General features: G+C 37.8%; 5 protein-coding genes across 11 annotated transcripts; 4 read left to right on the plus strand and 1 right to left on the minus strand.

Annotated features, from left to right (window-relative positions):
• Positions 1-231: 231 nt before the first annotated feature.
• On the plus strand, positions 232-5,899 carry OGG1 (8-oxoguanine-DNA glycosylase 1). Of its 6 annotated transcripts, none has more exons than XR_015830499.1 (7): positions 232-970; positions 1,116-1,326; positions 1,539-1,962; positions 4,237-4,315; positions 4,419-4,570; positions 4,651-4,827; positions 4,925-5,899. XR_015830499.1 is itself a non-coding variant. In XM_021950930.2 (3 exons), the coding sequence occupies exons 1-3, from the start codon at positions 309-311 to the stop codon at positions 1,791-1,793; spliced, it is 1,128 nt and encodes a 375-aa protein (XP_021806622.2). In that variant the 5' UTR covers positions 232-308; the 3' UTR covers positions 1,794-2,220. The 6 variants fall into 6 exon arrangements, 1 of the variants encoding a protein (XP_021806622.2); XR_002525761.2 differs by having other exon boundaries at positions 4,245-4,315; XR_015830493.1 differs by having other exon boundaries at positions 4,237-4,570.
• BGAL16 (beta-galactosidase 16) lies at positions 2,391-8,410 on the minus strand. 2 transcript variants are annotated; one of them, XM_088246466.1, is made up of 20 exons: positions 8,218-8,410; positions 7,866-8,007; positions 6,626-6,721; positions 6,402-6,514; positions 6,248-6,314; positions 6,062-6,154; positions 5,803-5,946; positions 5,540-5,634; positions 5,321-5,429; positions 5,124-5,208; positions 4,916-5,034; positions 4,643-4,804; positions 4,299-4,480; positions 4,123-4,211; positions 3,932-4,041; positions 3,683-3,775; positions 3,479-3,583; positions 3,140-3,285; positions 2,698-3,052; positions 2,391-2,578 (listed from the first exon to the last, which is right to left on the minus strand). In XM_088246466.1, the coding sequence occupies exons 2-20, from the start codon at positions 7,986-7,988 to the stop codon at positions 2,471-2,473; spliced, it is 2,394 nt and encodes a 797-aa protein (XP_088102592.1). In that variant the 5' UTR covers positions 7,989-8,007; positions 8,218-8,410; the 3' UTR covers positions 2,391-2,470. The 2 variants fall into 2 exon arrangements, with proteins under 2 accessions (XP_088102592.1, XP_021806621.1); XM_021950929.2 differs by having other exon boundaries at positions 7,866-8,121.
• Positions 8,411-9,954: 1,544 nt separating this feature from the next.
• On the plus strand, positions 9,955-12,859 carry LOC110750602 (proteasome subunit beta type-3-A). Its single transcript, XM_021950959.2, has 7 exons — positions 9,955-10,120; positions 10,224-10,405; positions 10,494-10,601; positions 10,776-10,865; positions 11,065-11,149; positions 11,800-11,894; positions 12,501-12,859. Exons 1-7 carry the CDS (start codon positions 10,115-10,117, stop codon positions 12,547-12,549), a joined length of 615 nt encoding a protein of 204 aa, XP_021806651.1. The 5' UTR covers positions 9,955-10,114; the 3' UTR covers positions 12,550-12,859.
• Positions 12,860-14,223: 1,364 nt separating this feature from the next.
• Positions 14,224-15,533, plus strand: LOC110750603 (RING/U-box superfamily protein). The gene has a single exon (XM_021950960.2). It carries the CDS (start codon positions 14,694-14,696, stop codon positions 15,381-15,383), a length of 690 nt encoding a protein of 229 aa, XP_021806652.1. The 5' UTR covers positions 14,224-14,693; the 3' UTR covers positions 15,384-15,533.
• Positions 15,534-19,986: 4,453 nt separating this feature from the next.
• LOC110750592 (NAC domain-containing protein 2) lies at positions 19,987-21,892 on the plus strand. Its single transcript, XM_021950945.2, has 3 exons — positions 19,987-20,257; positions 20,369-20,646; positions 21,048-21,892. Exons 1-3 carry the CDS (start codon positions 20,095-20,097, stop codon positions 21,507-21,509), a joined length of 903 nt encoding a protein of 300 aa, XP_021806637.1. The 5' UTR covers positions 19,987-20,094; the 3' UTR covers positions 21,510-21,892.
• The last annotated feature ends 641 nt before the right edge of the window (positions 21,893-22,533 follow it).

Consider the following 22,533-nt stretch of genomic DNA (forward strand, 5'->3'; position numbering starts at 1 on the left):
TTACAAAAAGAATAACTTAAACTTAGGTGTGAGGAGGCGCCCTCACTGCTCTGACTTGGCATTGCCGCCTTCTTTCAAATTTCATTATCGAAGGAAAGGAAGGGATTATTTCTTCTATAATTTGAGCATATTTACAAAGATTGAACATGTGTTTTATTCATGGGCTTGGCCCATGCAATGCATAGTGATGAAGACAGCCCAGTACCCAATTCTAAATTTTCCTTTTTACCCTCTCTCCCCCTCCTCTCTCTGGGTTCGGAGGGAACTTCTCTGCAGACCTAAAATTCCCATTCCCAACTGCCATTTTCATGCTCTCACTGAACCTGAGACCCCTCTCAATCATGAGCAAGAGACAAAGACCCATTCAATCTCCTCCATCAACCCCTCCAACCCCACAAACCCGCAACCCCAAAAGACCCAAAACCATCCTCAAACCCACCAAATGGGTCCCACTCAATCTCACCCAATCCGAGCTCTCCTTGCCCCTCACCTTCCCCACCGGCCAAACCTTCAGGTGGAGACAGACCGGCCCTCTTCAGTACACAGGCGTTGTTGGGTCCCACTTAGTATCCCTCAGGCACCTCGAAAACGGCGACGTTTCCTACTGCCTTCACCACACCACCACCTCCGAAACCAATGCCAAGTTGGCCTTGCTCGACCTTCTTAATGTGGGTATTTCTCTGGCTGGCATTTGGGAGGTTTTCTCGGCCTCGGATTCAAGGTTTGCTGAGCTCGCGAGCTATTTGGGCGGTGCGCGAGTGCTTAGGCAAGACCCAGTTGAGTGTTTGATTCAGTTTCTTTGTTCATCAAATAACAACATCCAGAGAATTACCAAAATGGTAGATTTTGTATCTTCGTTGGGGAACCATTTGGGTTCTGTTGGAGGTTTTGAGTTCCATGAATTTCCATCTTTAGAGCGCTTGTCAATGGTCTCAGAGAAAGAGTTCAGAGAGGCTGGTTTTGGCTATAGGTCTGTTTTTAATCACCACTCCATGCATTTATATTGTTTGCTTCATATGCATATATTTATATTTGGATTCTAAATCTTACTCATTACTGTTATTGTGAGCTCATAATATTGAGATTTGGTTTGTTGGGTTGGTTTGTATGGGCAGGGCCAAGTACATAACTGGCACTGTAAAAGCTTTGCAATTGAAACCTGGTGGAGGAGCAGAGTGGCTTTTGTCTCTGCGTAAAACGGAGCTCGAAGAGGTGATTGAAGCTCTTTCCACATTGCCTGGAGTTGGTCCTAAGGTGGCAGCATGTATAGCTCTTTTCTCGCTTGATCAACACCATGCCATTCCTGTTGATACACACGTGTGGCAGGTATGCTCTTTACTGCTTGATGTTTCTACTTTACAAATCGCATATATGTCATTTGGTGCTAGACAAGTTAATAGCTTGTTGAGTTGTTGATCAACATTACTCTTTTAGTTTAGGGGTTCTTTTGCTAATATTTTACAGTTATGTCTTTATGTTTTGAAAATTCATAAAGTGCTGATGTGTGGATGGTTTTTTTCTTGATGGGGCTGAGTAAGATTGCTACTAGATACCTCATACCCGAGCTAGCAGGTGCTCGTCTGACACCTAAGCTCTGCGGCCGTGTGGCGGAGGCATTTGTGAGTAAATATGGGAAATATGCTGGCTGGGCTCAAACTCTGCTTTTTATTGCTGAATTACCTTCCCAAAAAGCCCTTCTACCAGCACATTTTTCGAATGCAAAAGAGAGTAAAGCTGCAAAGAAGAAGGATCGTAAATCGCACACTGCAGTGGATACTTCAATAGTTTATTAACATGACTTGACAATTGGAATCTGCATGTTTGAGTTAAAACCTTCTAGTTCGATGATTGCATCACACTGACAATGTGCAAGATGATTTTCTCCAAAACAATTTAACTCCTCCTCGCAAATCAGGACTCAGGAAGATGAACAATAGTGAAATATAAGCTGCTTATTGGAAGGTGAGGTCCAAATTGCATTATATGAAATTTGTCACCTGTTTCTTTCAAAGTTTATGCGCTCTTTCTCATTCTTGTGTACCTTGCACTTTCCTCTGTATCATTACTGCTTGCTAACATATATTTCTAGGCGGTCATATTGTTGAGAATAACTTAGATTGGAATTGATGCTTGTTCAAACATTATTTGTATCTGAATCAAAAAGTTGTAGATACACTCACATTATTTTATGAATCAAGTGTGTATCTTTTTTTCGGTAAACAGTCAAGTGTCTGTCTTAGCGCTGGTTTAATGTATGAACTTGTTTGGAGGTGCATTTAATTATTTGGAATTTTTTTTCCGTAGTTTTCATTATTTCCTGTAGTATTTTTCCATCAGTAAATAGTATCAGGTGTAGAAATGAATCATTGCCAACATGATTAGAGAAATAATTGAATGAGAAGCTTAGCAACCAACCAAAATTTATTGCAAATTTAATATAATGACAGCACAATCCAAAACTATACTCGCATCATGTGCATTGTGCATCAACCAACAAAGTTTTACTGATGCTTGGGCATGGATCACCAAACTTTTGTAATGATACTGGGATGGAACATCTCCTCTTCCCTAGACAAGCCTGAAAATTTAAACCATGATTAGAACGTGTAAACATGGAGAAGATAAGAAGTTCTTTTGGGTTTTTGGAAACCAAATAAAGCACTGAAACTATGCAAAAATAGGAAAAGAGATGCTCACCTGCTCTACAATTGCTTTGGAATTAGATGAGTGGCAGCTTCCAGTGGCATAAGTTTTACAATCACCGGAAGGGTTGCCAAAGCTTGAGAATAACACTTTGGAGATGCTCTTCTTTGGAGGACAACTGAGTTGAATTTTAGGCCTTCTACCAAGTTTCGTTTTAGTGTTATTCTGATTCTGAGTTTTCTGACCCAACCATTTGCTCACTAGGGGTAAATGTGTTTCGGACACATGCCCGCATACTTGTGTTACTGAAACTTTGTCCAGTGAAATTCCAAGGGGGTCGCCGTTTTCTTCTTCCAGGAGAACTAATAGGTTCCCGGTAGGCTTGAGGAACGATCGAGGTACATGGTACCTGAAAATTGAAAGGTGTAAAGTAATGTTGTGTGCCCAAAGTACTGAAATAACAACAAATACATAAAAGTTGGTATGAACTGCATACCATGTCTGTGAAGGTTTGCCTTTCGGGGTTTGGAAGGAGACCCAAAATCGACCAATGCTTTGGCCATTAACCCAAGCTTCACCCTTTCCCATGGAACCAAGATTTAATGCAATAGAGTCATGTCCTGCTGGTGCATCAAATAGAATCTGCCAAAAAGCCAAGAATTAAAGAAGTTATGCAGAGTAGAGACAATAACTTAGAGCACACCTATATAACGAAATCTAGATATATATATCTCAGTTAATTGTGCATAATTTGATTTCATTAAAATTCTATTTTGGCCACATTTTGCAGAACCTAGATTCAAAGAACAATTATGTAAACCAGAATTACTCTTACCTTGTACCATAGTGGTTGGTGACCAGACCTTCCTAACTTACTCCATTGAACTATACTTGATCCACTGTCGCTATGGATTTGTAACTTCTCTCCATCCAGCCCAACCTTCATCGAATAAAATACAAATTTATGGAAGGGACATTGTTAAGGGTAAGCAAATTCAGCTTTACATTTAGAGATAAGATATGCTGAAAAGAAAATCACCTGATAGCCCCATGAGCTTTTGCTGAAATCTTGATCGTCAACCCTCACTTCATGTAATCCGCCCACTCTACGCTCTAGATATGCTCCATTATCCTTCACATAAGAAGTAAATTTGACTTAAAATTCCATGCAGACAACAATAACAAATTACGAACATAATTGTAACTTTACACTGTGTTTCTTTGCCATGATCATTGCATAAAAAATTCATGGAGAAAATAATGGAACAAGAACTGAGATCAAAATTACCGGTAATCCGACCATTGCACTAAGCAAGGAGATATAATTCATCCCTTTGCTCAGAGTAACAGTTTGCTCCAAGAAAAAACTTTCATTCCTGTGCCTTCCATGTGCAGATCCTAAAGAACAACAGAGCCTTTCCCAATAAGTATGTGAAATTTGTGATAAATGAGGAAACATAAGTGAGATACCAATTTTACCTGTAAATACTCCGTTTACAAACGTATGCAAGACATGTCCATGCGATTTTACACTTAACGTAGATTGAGCATCTGAATCATGCTGAAAGCTGATTTTACACAATGAATTGCAAGGACATCAGTAAATTGCCTGGTTCGGTCAAATTCAGCCAACTCATTTCTAGTTAATGATTTACCTGAAAGTGTACCAAAGGTAATCAGATTCATCTTTCGTTATACTTATTTGCTCCGGTAATGCGTTTGCGCTCAATGTGGTCATCTCGTAATTTGGAATAGCTTCTTTGTACTCTTCCCAGTTTTCAGCTGAATCAAACTTTTGAGCTACCTGCCAAGATCGTGTAGCATGTTGTGCACTTACCTGTTGAAGGAGCCATTTCAGTACCCGAAAAATACATATGAAATATCTGAGCTAATTGCTGCTGCTGTGTGGAGTTTCATGAATGATAAGGTGTGTCTATAATATGCTTTGATTTTATATATGTTGAACTCAAACATGACATGAAATGATAAGGAGCATTACCTTTGCAGTGTTGAAGGCTACTTTTTTGCAGTCTGGTAGGATACTGATTGACTTTGGTGACAATTGATATGAAGATTCTTGAAAGAGGACAGTGGCATGTTTAGGTCCCTTGTTCACCAAGAAAGCAGCACATTCTCCTGATTGTACTTTGAAGACATAAGCCTGGTGGACAAACATCGAAACCGGTATGTATTATTTTACTTAATTAGTTATGTACTTGCTCCAAAGAAACTAATCACTGCAAAGAAAATCAGTTCTCATCAATGCTCTTACATCTTGTAGTTGGCCCAAAGAGATACTAGTTTGGTCTCCAGAAAGTAGAGCACTGGAGGCTAGCTTCACTGCAGCATGCAATTCCTTAAGATGACCCCATTTTGGTTGCCTTATTGAACCTGTAGAATTCATCAGCTAAACAGTTTCAAATACCAAATACAAGAAGAGGCAAATATGCTCCAAGGAAAAAGATTGTAGAAAATCCTACCGTACTCATCAAGAGGAGCTTCATCATAATAACTAGTCACCACAAATGCAGAAGCTGTTCTTCCGAAATTGGTTCCTCCATGATACTGGATCAAAACCGTATTGTAAGTGAAAATATCATGTCGGGTTCAATTTTATTTTATTAGTTTGATGCGGATTTGATGCATATGCTATATGCCAGAAACAAGATGAATATACCATATAGTAATTAACATAGCTTCCTCTGTTCTTTGCAATAAACAGCGCAACCTGATATGCAATTTCTTCAGCTGATCTTATGTATGGTTCATCACCGTACACTTGGTATCTTCAAAATCAAAAACAAAATTTTGGCATAAGTTCAGAAAGAAAGGAAAAATAAATTTTTAGTCATATATTATGATAAAGACAGGCATATCAGGAACAATGAAGACATACTGGCTTGTCCAGTTCTCTGTCCAAAGTGATGGCTTATTAGGGGAATTAGGACCAGCAAAAGTTTCTCCACAATTCATCCCATTGCATGAGTTGATCTGCATATTGCAGGATTCAACTTGTCAAAGAATGAGAATAAAACCGAGTTCATGGTTCGAATCGACAATAGAATACGATGACATAACATGTCAAATTGTCTAACAAATTTCATGAGTGCCCGTTTAGAAAGGCTACTGACCCTACTATTCAAAGGAAAGAAAACTAACCACAGGTTCTGGAGCATCATCCTGTTTACACATAACCCAGGGCACACCAGTTTGCTGCCCCACTGCCATGGCTGCAGCCCAACGAACATAAGGGGGTCCTCTTTCATGAAAAGCTGGTTCTACCATCTTGTACTCGTTCTCAATCTACGTACATTTATACAATACACGTTTTAATGTTTATTTATTTATTTTATATATGTATAAATAAATAGTGCAGATGATCAAAAAACCATTTATTAGTTTCTGCTATGGACTTAACCTGTGACAATATAATTGGTCCACCTTGTGAAGCATACAAATTCTCTGCTTTCATCATAGTGACCATTTTCGTTGTGAACTTTTCCATTTCAGTCTGCCATTAACAAATTTATAAGGGTGTTACAAAATTTTGATTAAAGAGATAACAAAGATGTTAACCCCATCAACAATTTAAGTTTTTTTTTACCTTGAATGGTTCGTTATCAGATCGGAAAACAATGCCGGGAATGTCCCGTAACCAAATTGGCAGACCCCTGCATCACCATCACTATAGTCTTAGTTATATAACAATGTTATATTATCAAACGGTCAATTTTCATAATGCATTTAGAGAATCTTACCCATACGACCATTCACTCTCAATGAAGGGTCCAATTCTAAGGCAGACATATAGGCCTTGTTTTTGGACTTCCGTAATGAAGCTTATTATATCCTGTCTTCCACTGAAATCAAACTGCAAAACAAAGATTACCCAGAAGTATTATTGCATTAATTAGAGTCTGAAAATGACATGAATTCATTGAAAATTTATAGACTAGAGACTTAATTGAATATTTTCTCTCACCTTTCCTTGTTGGGGTTCATGAAGGTTCCAAAACACGTACGTTTGTATCACGTCTATTCCTCCTTCTTTGGCTTTGGCTATCAAAGATGGCCACATCTGAAAATGACATGAAAATTGGAAAATATATACAATTAATTTTGAACCTATAGTTTTAGAAAATGTTACCTTAAATTATATGGGTTAGAAAAATGGTTACAACTTACAAATGGGCTGAATCAAATTTCTTTAGAAAAAGAAAAAGTGGTATAAAACCGTGGTTAACTTGCATGCTTTCGTGACGAATTGGAGTGCTGGTAAATAAAATTTACATTTGGATTAAAAAATATTTAGATATGAGTTTTTAGTGGACTTTAGATAAGTTTTTATTACATTGCCACTTACAGAAATTTAAGACACATAGACTAGCATGATGCAATGGATACTAATTTATAACTAATGTGAATTTAATAAAGGCGTCATTAACTATAAGCATATGCCACGTCATTAATTATAATGTACAACTATATATATATAGGGATATATTAATACAAATGGTAGTCTAAACTAAATATTAAATATGAGGGGGTTTTTTACATACACTATCAAAGTGTCATGAGAGTTCGAATCTGAGATCACTGATCTGCAAATCAAGACCATTTTCCAACTAAGCTAGACCTTGTTGGCAAAAAATATGAATTTTAGTAATTTGTGAATGTTTATCATTTACACACATTTTCCACAAATCATGCAGAAACTAGCTGCAATTTTCACCGCAAGAAAATATCTTTCTTGGAAGACAACCCTTGTCTTTTTCTTCCCCCTGTTTTTCTTGGGGTTTTGTGGCGGTTTTTTATTTCTTATTCTTCCTTTCACTTCCTCAACTAAAGGGAAGAAAACTCTTATTTTCTCAACTAAAGCAAGAAAGACCATTATTATAAGTCATAGTTTGGCTCTTTTCGCATTATGGATTCTAGACTTTAAGAAGCTTTTTCATTCCTTTGCATATCTTTAAATGAGCTTAAATTTTTTATAATAATAATAAAAAAAAGAACATGAGAAAATGTAGAAAAATAAAAGGCAGCAGAGAATCCAGCTCTGCTGCTGCACTCACCTACCCCAAAACAATGAGAAATGAATGATTTTGTTTCACAAAGCAAAACCCAGAATTTGGATATTCAAATAAAAATGGAGATGAAAACCAATCAAGCAAACAATTATCAAGAACAAGAATATAAATTATTATGTAATGCAATAAGGGTACCTCGGGAGTGCTTCTGGGATAATGAATGGAACCAGAAAACAGAATTTTGTGTTGGCCATCTATAATCAAAGACCTTGCATCATATGTGACACTGCCAGCCTCAGAGTTGCAGACAAAGCTCATCTTTAACAACAAAGCAAAGCTGCACAGAAGAAGCCACACCATCTCCATTTATGCCAGAAAAGCTTGTACAGAAGTATCTCAGAGTCTAAGAAAGGTCTCAAAATTCCTCCACCTCCTTATTGGTTGCGGATTTCTGAGCCCAGAAAAACAAAGGTTTTAAAATTTTGTAGCAGATTCTTATTGGGTTTGTCTGAGATGGCCAAAATTTTAAAAGAAAAAAAAAACTTACTCAGTGGCTCAGAACAGAAGAAGTAGGCACGTTGCAATGGGCCTGCAGAAATCAATTTGTCTCTTTCACTGAGTATATTTAGGTCTCTATTTTTATGTAGGGACTTAGCTTTCTCTGCTACGAGATCAGAGGCTTGGACCCTTCACTGGCTCCATGCCTTTTGAGTTTCTTCAGCAGCTCCTCTGCTTGGTTCCTACTACTTATAAAATGTTTGTCTTGTCTTGGTCACCAGGGGCATGTATGTATGTATGTATGTACGTACGGATATGTCTAGTTTCCACCATATATGGTAATGTACATTGGGATTTTAGACTCGAAATAATAATAACCATTTTTGCTTTCTAGCTAATTCAATTCCATTAACAACCTGCTCCTTTTGGAATTCACATGGGGAAATGGAATCAAGAATTACCAGGTTTATTTAGTGGCATAGGTGGTCGAAAATATATGCAAAGTGAAGCCTTTTTTTTTTCATTTTATAAAATGGCAATATCTAATTTGCAGAAAAATGTTAGATTGTGAATCTGGACCACACATTTAGACAACAATCGAATTTGATTAATAGTTCCGATTTGCAGTCAGGTAATATAATATTATCCTATATATACGTACACATATACGAGATTATCCACATTATTATGCATAGAGTTTTTTTTTGGTCGGATAGAATATGATATCTATAGTTATTAGCTAGAAAAGGTATAACAAGTTGTTAGAGAGAGAGAAATATGGTGCTGCAGCTATGCATAGAATATGATATCTCTCAAAGAGAAAGATGTTTCTCTGTTAATGAATGAAATCCCATATCGTTTACTGCCCCTGCTACTTAACTCAACCAAATAACTGAAATATTAATTACAATTAAGAACGTTTTTATCGAAATATATGCAACTTGGCATGCACAGTTCACAATTGGATTGGCGTTGAAGTTTGTTGTAACAGGTTGAAAGATTAATGCTATACAAGTCAACTTATTACATTAACTATCAGAAATGTTTTATTCGTTTTCCATTTAAGCCCGTTTTAAATTTTATTTATTCAAAATAAATAAGAAATTGTCGCATCAGTCGGTGTTAAGAAGTTTGTCTAATAAGTTGGTTTCTATATCTTATAAGTTTGTATCTTATAACACGGCATGGTTGGCTGCTTGTTTTAAGGGACAAACGTGAAGCATACTCAGTGTCAGTCCTCTGTAATTGACTTGCATTGCATATATAAACACCAGCTAATATATATATATATATATATATATATATATATATATATATATATATATATATGGTTCTTTAAAGTAACAAGTAGATGACCATCGAAAACTGAATTACTTGGGCCTTTTGCCATGCATGATCAGCCTGATGCATATGTTTTCGGTTTTTCTTTGGCTGTATCTCAACCCTGCGTGATCACTAGGGTTTGGATGAAGCATCTTTCTTGTTAGTTATATGTCCACATACTTTACAGATATCGATACACTATCTATACAGATATCATACCAAGACTTCACGCTATCTACTTCAAATACAACTACTATAAGGTTGTTTCTTGCTTTAAGCTAGGATTGAGCAAAGATCAAGGTTACCTTTATTGGGCTTTGAGTATTACACTCGTCTTGCTTGGGCTGACCAGTACTTAGCCCAATCAATTTGGATCCAAAGAATTTGCTCAGCCCATATCAATAGTTTTGACCCAATACGAGAAAATTTTGCAACCAAAAAAAAAAGAAAAAGTTGAAGAAGACTGGAAGAGCTGGAGTGACGCCGAAGAAATCAGGCACCATTTTTATTAGTTTCTTGTGTTGTTGAGCAAAAGCAATTTGCACAAACAAAACAATCTCTATTCACTTTCAGTCTTTCAGTGAAAAGCAATTTGATTTTTATTTTGAGCAACCTAATCCCCGATGTCGGTAAGTTGAAGCATATGCATTATTCCACGCACAGATGCTTATTAGGGTTTTGCAAATACCAAATTGAGATTTGATTTTTGTTTTCAAAAAAATTGGGTTGCAGATCTTCGAGTACAATGGGAGTGCACTGATCGCAATGGTGGGCAAGAACTGCTTCGCCATAGCCAGCGATCGGCGCCTCGGTGTTCAGCTCCAGACCGTCGCCACCGACTTCAAGAGAATCAACCAAGTCCACGATAGGCTCTTCATCGGCCTCTCTGGCCTCGCCACCGATGCTCAGACTCTGTAGGTTCCTCCTTCTCTCGCTCTCTCTCTCTTCCTCATTATTGCTTTTGCTTTCTTTTGTATAATTTTTGGGGATTTTGGTGTGCAGGTATCAGAGGCTTATGTTTCGCCACAAGCTGTACCAGCTTAGGGAGGAGAGGGATATGAAACCGGAGACTTTTGCCAGCCTCGTCTCCGCCATTCTTTATGAGAAAAGGTTTGAAATTTGCTCCAATCTGAACCCCTTTATGTATAAGCTTAAGAAAATTTGATGGGTATTAAATATGATAGCTTAATCTGAATGTTAAGTTCTGTACAATTATTTCGCGTTAATAACATTTGATGATGATGAACTACAGTATAAGGGTTTTCTTCCTTTTTTGTGATATAGGTTTGGCCCATACTTCTGTCAGCCTGTAATTGCTGGGTTAAGTGATGAAGACAGACCATTCATCTGCACCATGGATTCAATTGGGGCCAAGTAAGTTAGTTTCCTTCTCTATTTTTCTGACTTTCTCTCAATTTTAGAGCTGCCCAGATGCTAAGGACTTCAAAATTGTTTCTTCCCCTTCCTAAATAGGTTAAATATGCTTGCTTTCTTACTCCCTTTGACTATATTTTTTTACATATATGTTTATGTGTATTTTGCTTCTTAGGGTAATGTTTGTATGTATATGCAGGGAACTAGCAAAAGATTTTGTTGTTGCTGGTACTGCATCAGAGTCCCTTTATGGTGCTTGTGAGGCAATGTTCAAGCCTGATATGGTTTGTTTCTCTATTCAACTTGCACTACCTTTTCCCATGCACAGTCAAGATTTGTTATTTCATCTGGCCGTATTTTTTTTTTTCAAATATGAGATTTTCAGTTTTTGGTTCTTTAGATATTCTGGCAAATCATACATGTCTCCAATGTATAATTAACACCTCAAGCGCTTGACTACTAGACAATGTTCGAGCGCATTGTGATTCATATATTAATTTTATAAATGCGTTGTTTCTACTGAAAGTAATATAGAATGGGGTTAAATTCAAGAAAATATAGTATAAATTATTTTGTTGCTGCTACTGAAAGAGTAATAGCATAGGGGGAAATACAAGTCAAGGAAAAACAAGCTGAGAGATCTACTATTAGTTGTACTTTTCTTTTCTTTTCTATCTTGTCAGCAGTCAAGTGCTACATAAACAAAAGCATGCATAGAGATAAACAGTTGGCTCCATTGCCAACTGAACTTCATTAACAGATCATAGTATTTTGTGGGGTTTAACTCATGGTAGAATTTATTACTTGCTAATAAATTAAAAATCTCTGTGACATTGTTTGCTTCTAGTACCTGCTAAACTTGCGATCTCCTATTTTACTTTCTTACATTATGGGAGCAACTCTAACAACAGTGTATCTACTAATTGTCACTCAGGAAGCAGAGGAGTTGTTTGAGATTGTCTCTCAAGCATTGCTTTCATCAGTAGATCGAGACTGTCTGAGTGGTTGGGGAGGCCACGTCTATGTTGTGTAAGCCTTTCATACTATTTACTTATTCTTATTATGCAATATCTATACAAACTGTGTTTTAAGTAAAATTAGTTGTATACATGCGCACGCACACACACAGAGGGTGGGGAACTAGGATTATATTTTTCGTTTTGTCATTTGCAAATATGCTATGTATGTTTCACCTGAATACGCTATAAGGAAAATAGTTTGTCAATGCAATAACTCTGACGGTAAAAATGGGCTTTGCATAATATGATTAATGTTATTGTTAAAAACCGAGAATCCTGTTTGTCCTGTAGCCACATTGTTGTAATGCTTCTTGAGACTGCTATGAAGCTACTTAGAAAGGAGAAGACACAACATTTAACAATGGCTCTTACCATTACATGTAGTCAGTTATCTATGTTGATGATGAAATAGAGCATTAATTGTAGCTAATTCCCTGCTTAGAATTAAATCCCAGGAATCAATTTCTATTACTGGATTTCTTATGCTTCCTTATATCCTTATTCTCTCTATATTATGAGTTTCACATTAGTACGATGATAAGGGTTATTTGTTTCCTCCTATTATGTGGGAGGTAATACTACAATTTAACATGTGTATTCATTCACTTTTCTGCAGTACACCAACTGAAGTGAAGGAGAGAATCTTGAAGGGAAGAATGGACTGACCTTGCCACATGGCTTGTAGTGATACCTCCCACCTTTCGTTCAGGCTACATTTTTCCCTCGTGTTTATGTAGCTTTGACTTGAATGGGCAGCCATAAGCTTTATTGGTGATCAAAGGCCCCTTGTTATGTGGTGATTAGATTTAATGTACTTTGACGATTATAGACAATGGGGTCATTTGATTTATATTAGGTTACTTTGAGAAAATGTTGGGAATTCAGATGTGCTTTTGAAGTTAGTCAGTTGTTATGCTCGCGAATGTTTCTAAAGAAGTTGCACATTTATGCAGTTCTATTTGCCTTTTCTTTTTCTATTCAGCTAGTCGTTCCTTAACCAGTGGCATCTACTGTCACTGTTCCTCTGTTTGGTTGTCCACTAATTCAGGTTGTATTTCAAATTCTTGTGGAATAAATTTTTAAACAGAAAACCCGTAAGGAATTATCTACCGGAATTTAGTCGCGTAACATAGGTGTTGCGCATGAAGAACCTTGTTCACTCGGTTTTTTGTGCTCTTATAGCTAGGCCCCTTAAGAGTATTTCCACCGATTTGCCATGGCAAAAGGCAAGGGGAGGCAAGGGTTGTTATTCACATGAATAGTATCTGCTTTAGCAAATTTTTTGTTGGTTTTCCACCCATTCCATGGCAACTCAAGGGCAACTAATACTATTATTCACATGAGATATGAGGAGAGGAAGTTTTGGTGTGGGAAGTGAAAAATATGGATATATATTTATAAAATAAAATAAAATGTCCGAAAATTTTGGTTTTTTTTTCCTTTTTTCCAATTTTTTTGTTATTTAAGAGATATTTAGTCATATACTCATTCTTAGAACTAATACTATAGATAAACCCTACACCATTTAATTTCTATAACAAACCCAAAAAATGACAGCTAGCCCTATTAAATTTCATTTTGATTATTAAATTACTTTGATGCCCTATTAAGTGTTTTGGGCTTTTTTATGAGATTTTAGGATTGTGTTTGTTTTAAGAAATCAATAGCAATTTTGAAATTTAAAAGTTTTTGTAATGTTGTAAATGAGCGTTGGGTGTGTTTCTAAAGTTCATTTCATATAGGTTTTTTTATAATTTGGGCTCATATATTGGGTATAATAGTGAATCTCCCTATTTAAATTGGTTGTTGATGTGACAATGACGTCAGCATTAGGTCAGCTTGCCTAGGTTAGTGGAGCGCCCCAACAAGATTTGGGGGCTGAAAATGGGAGGAGGGCCTACGGGGCCTCTAGCCCGAGCTGGGAGAGGGGGTGGGGGAAACGGAGGAAATGCTCTAACAGCGTACTATTTGCCTGTGCAGATTTATGTCAGGTATTAGGGTGAAGAGATGCTCTTTGACAAAATCTTGCGTTTTGAGAAGAGTTGGAGAGTCACGCTGGTGTATTTACCATTGCTGGTTAAGCATCAATCTTTTGTGCCTTAAGAATCTGATGAATGAATTGAAATTATAATCAGATCAGATGAGTGAATGGATATGTCTATTTAGCAACTCTTCCGCTAAATTCTGAACTCATTTCTTGTGGTATAGTAAGTTAGAAGGTGAAAAAATGCCTTCAGCCCATATGGGCTTAGATTCATAAATGGCCTCAAGGCTAATGGTTCTAATTTTAGGCCCTTTAATGAAAATGGCAAGCCCACTTGTGTAGGAGTTCTTCTGAACTTTCTTTTGGATCAAGCTTTCATTTGCTTAAAACAAGAAGCCGATAACATAAAGGTAATTTCAACGAATTTCTTAAACAAAACAAAACAAACAAAAAAAACCCAGTTCATTTCATCTATGAGAGTTCAATGTGATTGAAGACCTCTTCAGGTGATCTGCTTTATCTGGGTAAACCCCTAATTAATTATTCTGGGAACCATGGATGCGTCGGTAAACGAGTTGACAAGGGCATTGCCTTTGCCTACAGGAGAGGCAATTGTGTAGGGGACAAGTCTCAGTCTAGGACTTTGAATTTTGGAATAAGAGATTGTAACTTATGGGAGATCATTTTCTTTAGCTCAAAACTTTGAATTAGGAATCTGGAACCCTGAAATCTATGAGAAATGGTTTTCCATTGCTTGCCATGGAAGTTACCTCTTCTCTAAGAAACCACATAAAAAATAATCCCTAGTTCCCCTCATATATCTCAATGAATTGGGTTTTTGGCCATGTGCTCCCGGAAAAGATTGATCGTAGTTTTTCGATGGATGGCGGAGAAGATCAAAGCAAGCAATCTACCAGGAGAACCCCTTTCACTGAACTCAACCAAGTCAGCTCGGATTTCATTCTAGCCATGGCAATGCAAGAACAAGAACAGGCGTACACAATGCTCGAAACCATCGAAAGCGATAGCAGCGAAGAAGAAGAAGATGATGCTTCCTCCTCTAATGAAAACTATGATCAAGGCGATACAGCTTTCTTCCAAAGCAGAGAATTCGAAACGGAGTTCGGGTTTCTTGAGAACGAAGACAGTGGCAACAGCAGTGACCATGAAATGGACGAAGATGATTTTGATGTGGATGAGCTAACTTATGAGGAGCTGATTGCACTTGGAGAGTTCATAGGAGAAGAGAAAAGAGGCCTACCCAGCAATGAAATCTCTACATGTTTGCAGCCATACACAAGCAAATCACCATCATCTAATCAAAGCAAGACCAGCATTGACAGATGTGTGATTTGCCAGATTGAGTATGAAGATGGAGAAGCCCTGGTTGCATTGTCTTGCCAACACCCTTATCATTGGGATTGTATAAGCAAGTGGCTTGAGATTAAAAAGAGCTGCCCAATTTGCAGCACAGAAGTTTCATCAACATCATCATCCAAAACCAAGAACATATAAACTGTTATTAGAACCAGTCATTTCATTTCATTTTATTTTATTAATTGGGTTTGTTTGTAAGATTGTAAATGTTCAAGATATCTATTTGTTCTCACTTCAATGTAATTAATTAATCAGTTGCAATTTGGAAATGAAAATAGAATTTATAAAAGATCATGGCACATATACTTTATCCATAATTTAGAAGTCTCGTTTTTCTAAAATTTAACACGTAGAATACGTGACAGATGATCTAATATAAAAAGGCATATGTTGACAAAGAAAGCACAAGAGCTTGAAGTGCAAGAAAAGCAGAAATGTCAATTTGTCAAAGCTGCCTTTTTATCTTATCAAGACGAACAAAAATAAAACCAAACCAATAGATTAGCATATACAAAAGTATTTCGCATGAATGAACAAGAAGACTCTTGGAAAAGTTTAATTATAATTAAAAAGGTTGAAAGTTCCATGGCGCCGCCTTTGCCCTTTAGGATACAGCTGCTGCTGGGTCGGTCTCAGAGCAGGTCTAGTCTTGTCCTCATATGCACCATTGGCGAAAACAAATCTCGGCCTTCATTGGGCATAATTTGGCACAATCTAAATACTAAAGCAAAACAGAAGCACCAAAACATGAAAGTCAAGAAGTCTTTGTCCTTTAATGGTGCATGCTTAATTTTTCACATCACGACAAAGAAAGAATTATGCGGGAATAAGTTTCAATACAATGAATTTGGAAGATTGTCGACTGTTAATGTATGCTGAGTGCCACAATCAATCTGTTTATATTTACAATTGATAATTATGAAAAATCATGCATGTCGGTAACAAGTGTTGATCACATGTGCATAACTATTCAAAAGAAAACTGGTTTAGATAAGAATGTCTTTTAAAAAACCAAGTTGGTTCGAATGGTTTCATGAAGCTACTCAAGTTGCAAAACCAGCATGACCAAAGTTGCAATTTTCAGCGGCCTCCATTATTTTAGGATTAACACATGGGCTAAGATTTTGACTATTTTCGGAGGTGTGGAAAGAAAATAAAGCATGAGACAAATTGGCGGCTGATTTTAGTGCGGCCCTTAGAAATGCGACCATTTTTCATGCGGGTTGCTGGGGACAGATTTTGACAAAAGGAATTTAAAAAAAACGTGTTCAATTCACTTGGTCACTAGGGCCAATTTCTCCACAGTTGTTTAGGACAAAGCTATAGCTATAGCTGCCCTTTAAAGTAATATTAGATTTTGGTAATTATAGGGCAGGTTGAGATGTTTGTAAGCAAGGTCCTTCTGGTTTCACACTCTAGACAAAGTCTTTGCTTCTATTTTTGTTGGGATTGTATATATTTTTCAATTCGAGCGATAGTTTTAACTACAAGAGGGAAGGAATTTCTCACATATACACTACCAAAGTGTTATGAAGATTCGAATATGAGACGATTACTCTACAAGTCAATATCATTTTCTACTGGATTGAAATTTTATTGGGATTGTAGATAATTAAAGATGCCCTCCACTAACTTCAAGATGAAAATGGCATCTCTTTCTCTCTTATGTAAACCTTTTTTGAAGGTCATGGTCAGTTGTACAATGAAACTTTTTCATCGGTTCGTGCAAATGTAGAAATGAGGATCGAAACGAGAGAGAAAGAGGTTCCGTGTTTGACATTCAACCCTTCCAATACCGCTTGTATTTAAAACAAAAAAACAAAAAAATTCAACGGAAAATGAAAAAAAAGAGGTTGGGCCAACCACCAATTAGCCCATGGTGCCCATCATTCTTGGTCATAAGCCCATCATATTCTGTTTTGACCATCACTCGTTGAATTCTACCCTCATGATAAGCATAGTGAATCTCAGCCGTCCAATCCATCCTCGACCTCTCCTAAATACCACCTACTCCCAGAAATTCCTTTTCCCAACAAGAAACCAAACCGAACAACCTAAAGAGAGAAATCATCGCAGTTAATTTAGGCATAATTAAGATTAAGATAGCTCCCAATCCTATCCAAATTAGAGACAACAACAATTTATTTATTTTAATTGACCAATGCCCCTCATTATTTAGTGTCACATACGTCATAAGGTCATAGAGAAAACGTATAACATATTAATATATTAATAATATATGGTCGTGACTCGTAAGGGTAGCCATCTAGCTTATGCACCTTTCATTTATAGGTCACTTTCTTGTCCACGTGTCCAACACAAGCACGAATTTAACTCGGCGAGTGTGTGCTTTTTGGCACCATAATAATACCTCTGTTCACGGCCACCGAAAGCGGAGGAAACAGAGATAGCCACGTCATGGGAGTTGATAAATCCACGCCCTTTTTTTTATATATATTTTTGCTGGGTGTGTTTATCGAAGTGGACAAAAACTTTAGGAGGAATCGGGAAAAGTGGGGGTGGAAATAACGTGATTTGTCAGTTTCGGTGAGTGCCCGCTACCTGGTACTAACCTTTGCTGGTCCCTGTCGTCTCGTAAACCATTGACATGTCGTCGGAGGAAAAATAATTACTGAAAAAATCTAAAATTAACATTGTGAAGATTCAACTAAACAATTTATTTTTTTGGTATTTAGAAGAAATGTATGTATTGTAAGAGATTCTATAAATTGCAAGGGCATTGATGCTTTACCTGACGTTTGGTTTATGAGAAAGAAAGTTTGGGGATGAAAAATCAATTGTTTTTTTTATGTTCGGTAAGTTCAAGTATGGGAAATGGTTGCTTAGCATTGGGTTTTGTTTTTCCTCCTCATGGGAAAGTTTAGAAAAATGAACCAATATTAAATGTACATTTTCATGACTATTTCGTACAATTTAGAATTACAATATATATCATTCAATGTATTTATATATATATTATTTAATATGGGTATAATTAGAAAATTATACAAATTTTGGTTTTCATTTCTACTCGAAATACACATGGAAAATGAAATAAATTGATATATCCCGATTACTTTCCGAGCATTACCAAACATGGGAAATGAAAGATGGGAAATGATATGGGAAGTGATTTCCCCTTAAAATCGTTCAATGAACCAAATGGGGCCAAAAGGAAATTCAAATTGGGAAGCTATTGCGAATGTAATGGCATGCACTCCCATGCCCTTGCAATGATTATTTGAGATTCAACATGATTGTGATGTTAAATATGATTTTTCAAAAAAGGTTTAATTTCTCCATTTATTTTATGTGGAATGTTGCGCTCGATTGAGGTGACATTTAATACAGTACACGCGTCGACTATTGGGACCTAATGCACGACTTTTTTACCTTGTCATTCGAAAACGGTGGGCAAAAATTGAGGAAGTGAAAAATTCGAGATGTTTGAATAACGAATGGTGCGGTTGGGTATATTCATACTCCACCAGGTTTTCCTGAGCTTGTCAAGTTTGGTTAAGGATTCTAAGTCTTTGTTTTGTGGAAGCCTTTTAAGAGACGAATTGATTGTACAATCGTGACACGTTTATATGATGAAGGTTTTTTATGTTGATCAATATAATAAAATTAAAATGGCAAACAATCATTCACCATGCCAACAAGGTCTTAGCCTTGTGAAAACAGCATTGACTTTCAAATCAATAGTCTCATGTTCGAATCCTAATAGCACATTGACAACGTATGTGACAATCCAATATCGCTCATCTTAAAAAAATAAAAAATAAAAAAATCATTCACCATAGCATATCAGGAGTAAAAATGAGTGAAAACAATGGAGGTCATACTTACTAAACGAACACATTTGAGTATTATGGTGACACTTAATTTTCTCCCATATGAAAACACACACACGATCACAGCAGCCGACCTATAAAGTTCATACCTATAACTTGGGATGACCTATTTTTTAATTATTATTATTTTGATTGAAATGCATGATGAATTACACGTACACATAACCATATCCAAAAAATAAATACATTGTATAATTTAAAAAATGCTTTAAGAAAGAAAAACCACAATAAATATTATTCCCACAATTTCCATATTTCCTCATCCCGAGAAGATAAGCTTGCCAACTTTAATCCAATCAAATATCTTTCCCGCATTTTTGTAATTTTCCAATTTCATATTTTTTTGATTAAGAAAGGAAATAAATAATTGCCATAAGAAGAAATTTATCGTTTTAGCCGAATTTAAAATTCAGAATTAAAACATGTGCACATAATACCAAACCGCAACATTTACATTTTTTGGTGTTGATAATAACCGCAATATTTACTCCACCCAGCTGTCGACATGCCAGCACACGTGTAGGACGACAGCGCTGACGTGTTCCGTCCAACCCCACCAACGTACCATTGTCGGCTCATTGACCCGCCGACTGAAATCGGATCCCGAGAACGACCCGGCCCAGACCGACTCACGCAACCGTCCAAAAGAGATGACGTAAGCAATGACCACAGCGCACCTCAAAAACCTCCATCGACACGATGCACCGCACTTCCATGCGCGACACGTGTCCGGCTGCGGTCAGCACCCTTCCAAAAACCAGTCCGCACGGACTGCCCAGGAGAGAGAAAAAAACGTTATCGCCCACGTGTATTCTAGAACAACCACCCCCTCCTTCTGCCACGTGTCCCCTTCTCTCTCCCCACGGCCTCTATATATTATCCTCTCTCCCTTACGTTTCAAGTTTCAAGTGCCGACTAGCTTGCTTAGTCCAGAATACGAGAGTAAATTACAAGTGAAACGCACAGCACAGTCGAATCAAACGACGCCGTTCAGAATGTCGTCCTCCGATTTACAGCTGCCGCCGGGCTTCAGGTTCCACCCGACGGACGAAGAGCTCGTGAAGCACTACCTCTGCCGCAAATGCCAGTCGCAGCCGATTTCGGTCCCGATAATCGCCGAAATCGATCTCTACAAATACAACCCCTGGGACCTCCCTGGTAATTTTTCGCCTTCCAAGATTCGATTTTGAAATTAAAAATTGAATCTTTTTTGGCAGTTTTCTCATTTCTTTACTCGTTTTTTACTAATTTCACATTTTCTGTCAACAGGTTTGGCGTTGTACGGTGAAAAAGAGTGGTATTTCTTTTCGCCGAGAGATCGGAAGTATCCAAACGGTTCGAGGCCGAACCGGGCGGCTGGGAGCGGCTATTGGAAAGCCACCGGAGCGGATAAGCCGATCGGAAACCCAAAACCAGTCGGGATTAAGAAGGCTTTGGTTTTCTACGCCGGAAAAGCTCCGAGAGGAGAGAAGACCAATTGGATTATGCACGAGTATCGCCTCGCCGACGTCGACCGTTCGCCTCGCAAGAAGAGCAGCAGCCTAAGGGTACACACGTTATTCTCTATCGCTACGCTTGTCATATTAGGGGTAAAATCGTAAATTAGAAAATCTGGTTGATATGACGATGACGGTTCGGTTGACACGACGTCGTTCCAATCGTACTTTTGACCCGAATAATGTTCCTAAATGCCGAATGCCAATTGGGATGGGGCCCCACCCGTCCTTATCTTGAATTGGCGGCCATATAAATTGACGGTAGAGATTCAGGCTGATTTTAAATCAACGGCCTATTAACTCTAATTTGGGGAAAATAAAATTAGCTTTTTGGGATGGTGACCGAAGCATATTAGTTTAGCATGATAAGACTGATATAATAGGGGGCTTTTATGAGTGGTCTAGATTTGATTAATCAAATTTGAGATTGATGGACGGTCTTGATTTTGCAGCTGGACGATTGGGTTCTGTGTCGCATATACAACAAAAAAGGCACCGTCGAGAAACAGCAGCAGCAGCAGCAACAACAGCAACAGCAACAGCAACAACAGCCAACGTCGAGTCGTATGAGCAGCGGCTCGGAGTTCGAGGACAGGAAGCCGGAGAATCTGGCGTGTCCGCCGCCGCCGGCTGCGGTAGCCCCCACTCGCCCGAACGACTACGTATACTTCGACACGTCGGACTCGGTGCCGAGGCTGCACACGGACTCGAGCTGCTCGGAGCACGTAGTGTCGCCGGAGTTCACGTGCGAGGTGCAGAGCGAGCCCAAGTGGAAGGAGTGGGAGAAGGCCCTCGATTTTAACTACAATTACATGGACACCAGTGTAGAGAATGGTTTCGGGGCGCAGTTCCAGACCGTTAATCAGATGTCGCCGCTGCAGGATATCTTCATGTACCTACAGAAGCCCTATTGATTTTGATCAAGCGGGGCCTACAATTGCAGTACTATGAGTCGACGCATCGGACGGCAACAGGAGACCCAGGTCGATGAGTGTGCGTTTTCGATGCTCTGCGACTAGCAAAAGAGAGTCGCGGGGTCCACCATTTGGGCCCAAGGCTGGGTGATTTGGGACCGTTGATATAAAGATGATATACATAGAAAAGATGATGGGGCTGGTTTTGCAAGATAGAAATATGAAGAAGTTTCGTTTTTAATGTGTACAGCATGTATATATATAGATAAATAGGTAAATGTTGTTCACGTGATGATTTTGAAGGGGCCGTCTAAATTCTAATAATTTGTTTTTGTAATTTTAGTTTTATGGTAGTGAATTAAATGTGTTCTTTTCTTTTTTCATGTCATGTGTTCATTTTCCTACCATTTTTATATATCTTAATAAAATGGTGGTTTAGTCCACGGCACTGAATTCAACATATTGACTCACCAACTTTGTAACTAGTCTTGACCTTTATACATTGAATGGATAAGTATTAAACGTGACAAGTATTTCAATTCCAAAAACGCAAGGCAAATGTTAACATGTCACTTCATCTTCACACTTCAAATGCTCCATTTTTTGTTTTAAAAGTTAATAAAAGAAAGTAAAAACTAAAAGACTTGTCCAGCCAAAAAAAGGACTTGATTTGCAGATTAATGGTCTCATGTTCGAACCCTCGTGACACCTTGAGAAATCTCTCTCTCCTCATAGTTTAAACCATCACTTATTAGATTTTATATGGTATTGAGAATTGCAAAGTCTACTAATAAAAAAAAGAAATAAAAAAATTGGGTTGAAACTGCTGGTCATAAGTTTGCAGGTTCATATAATCTTGCCTGGAGATAGTAGTTGCATCAAGAATGCGCTCAAAGGTTCACAGGCCACATTTCTAATTTTGAGGGCTACTTAGCCTTAGGCTTGGGCTAACATGGCCCATATCCATTGTTAGTATGGGACCCGATTCCCTCAATTTAAAACTCTGGCCCAGACTTAATTTAAG

This window comes from Prunus avium, chromosome 1, assembly GCF_965620075.1.
Source record: "Prunus avium chromosome 1, drPruAviu1.hap1.1, whole genome shotgun sequence".
NCBI lineage: Eukaryota > Viridiplantae > Streptophyta > Magnoliopsida > Rosales > Rosaceae > Prunus > Prunus avium.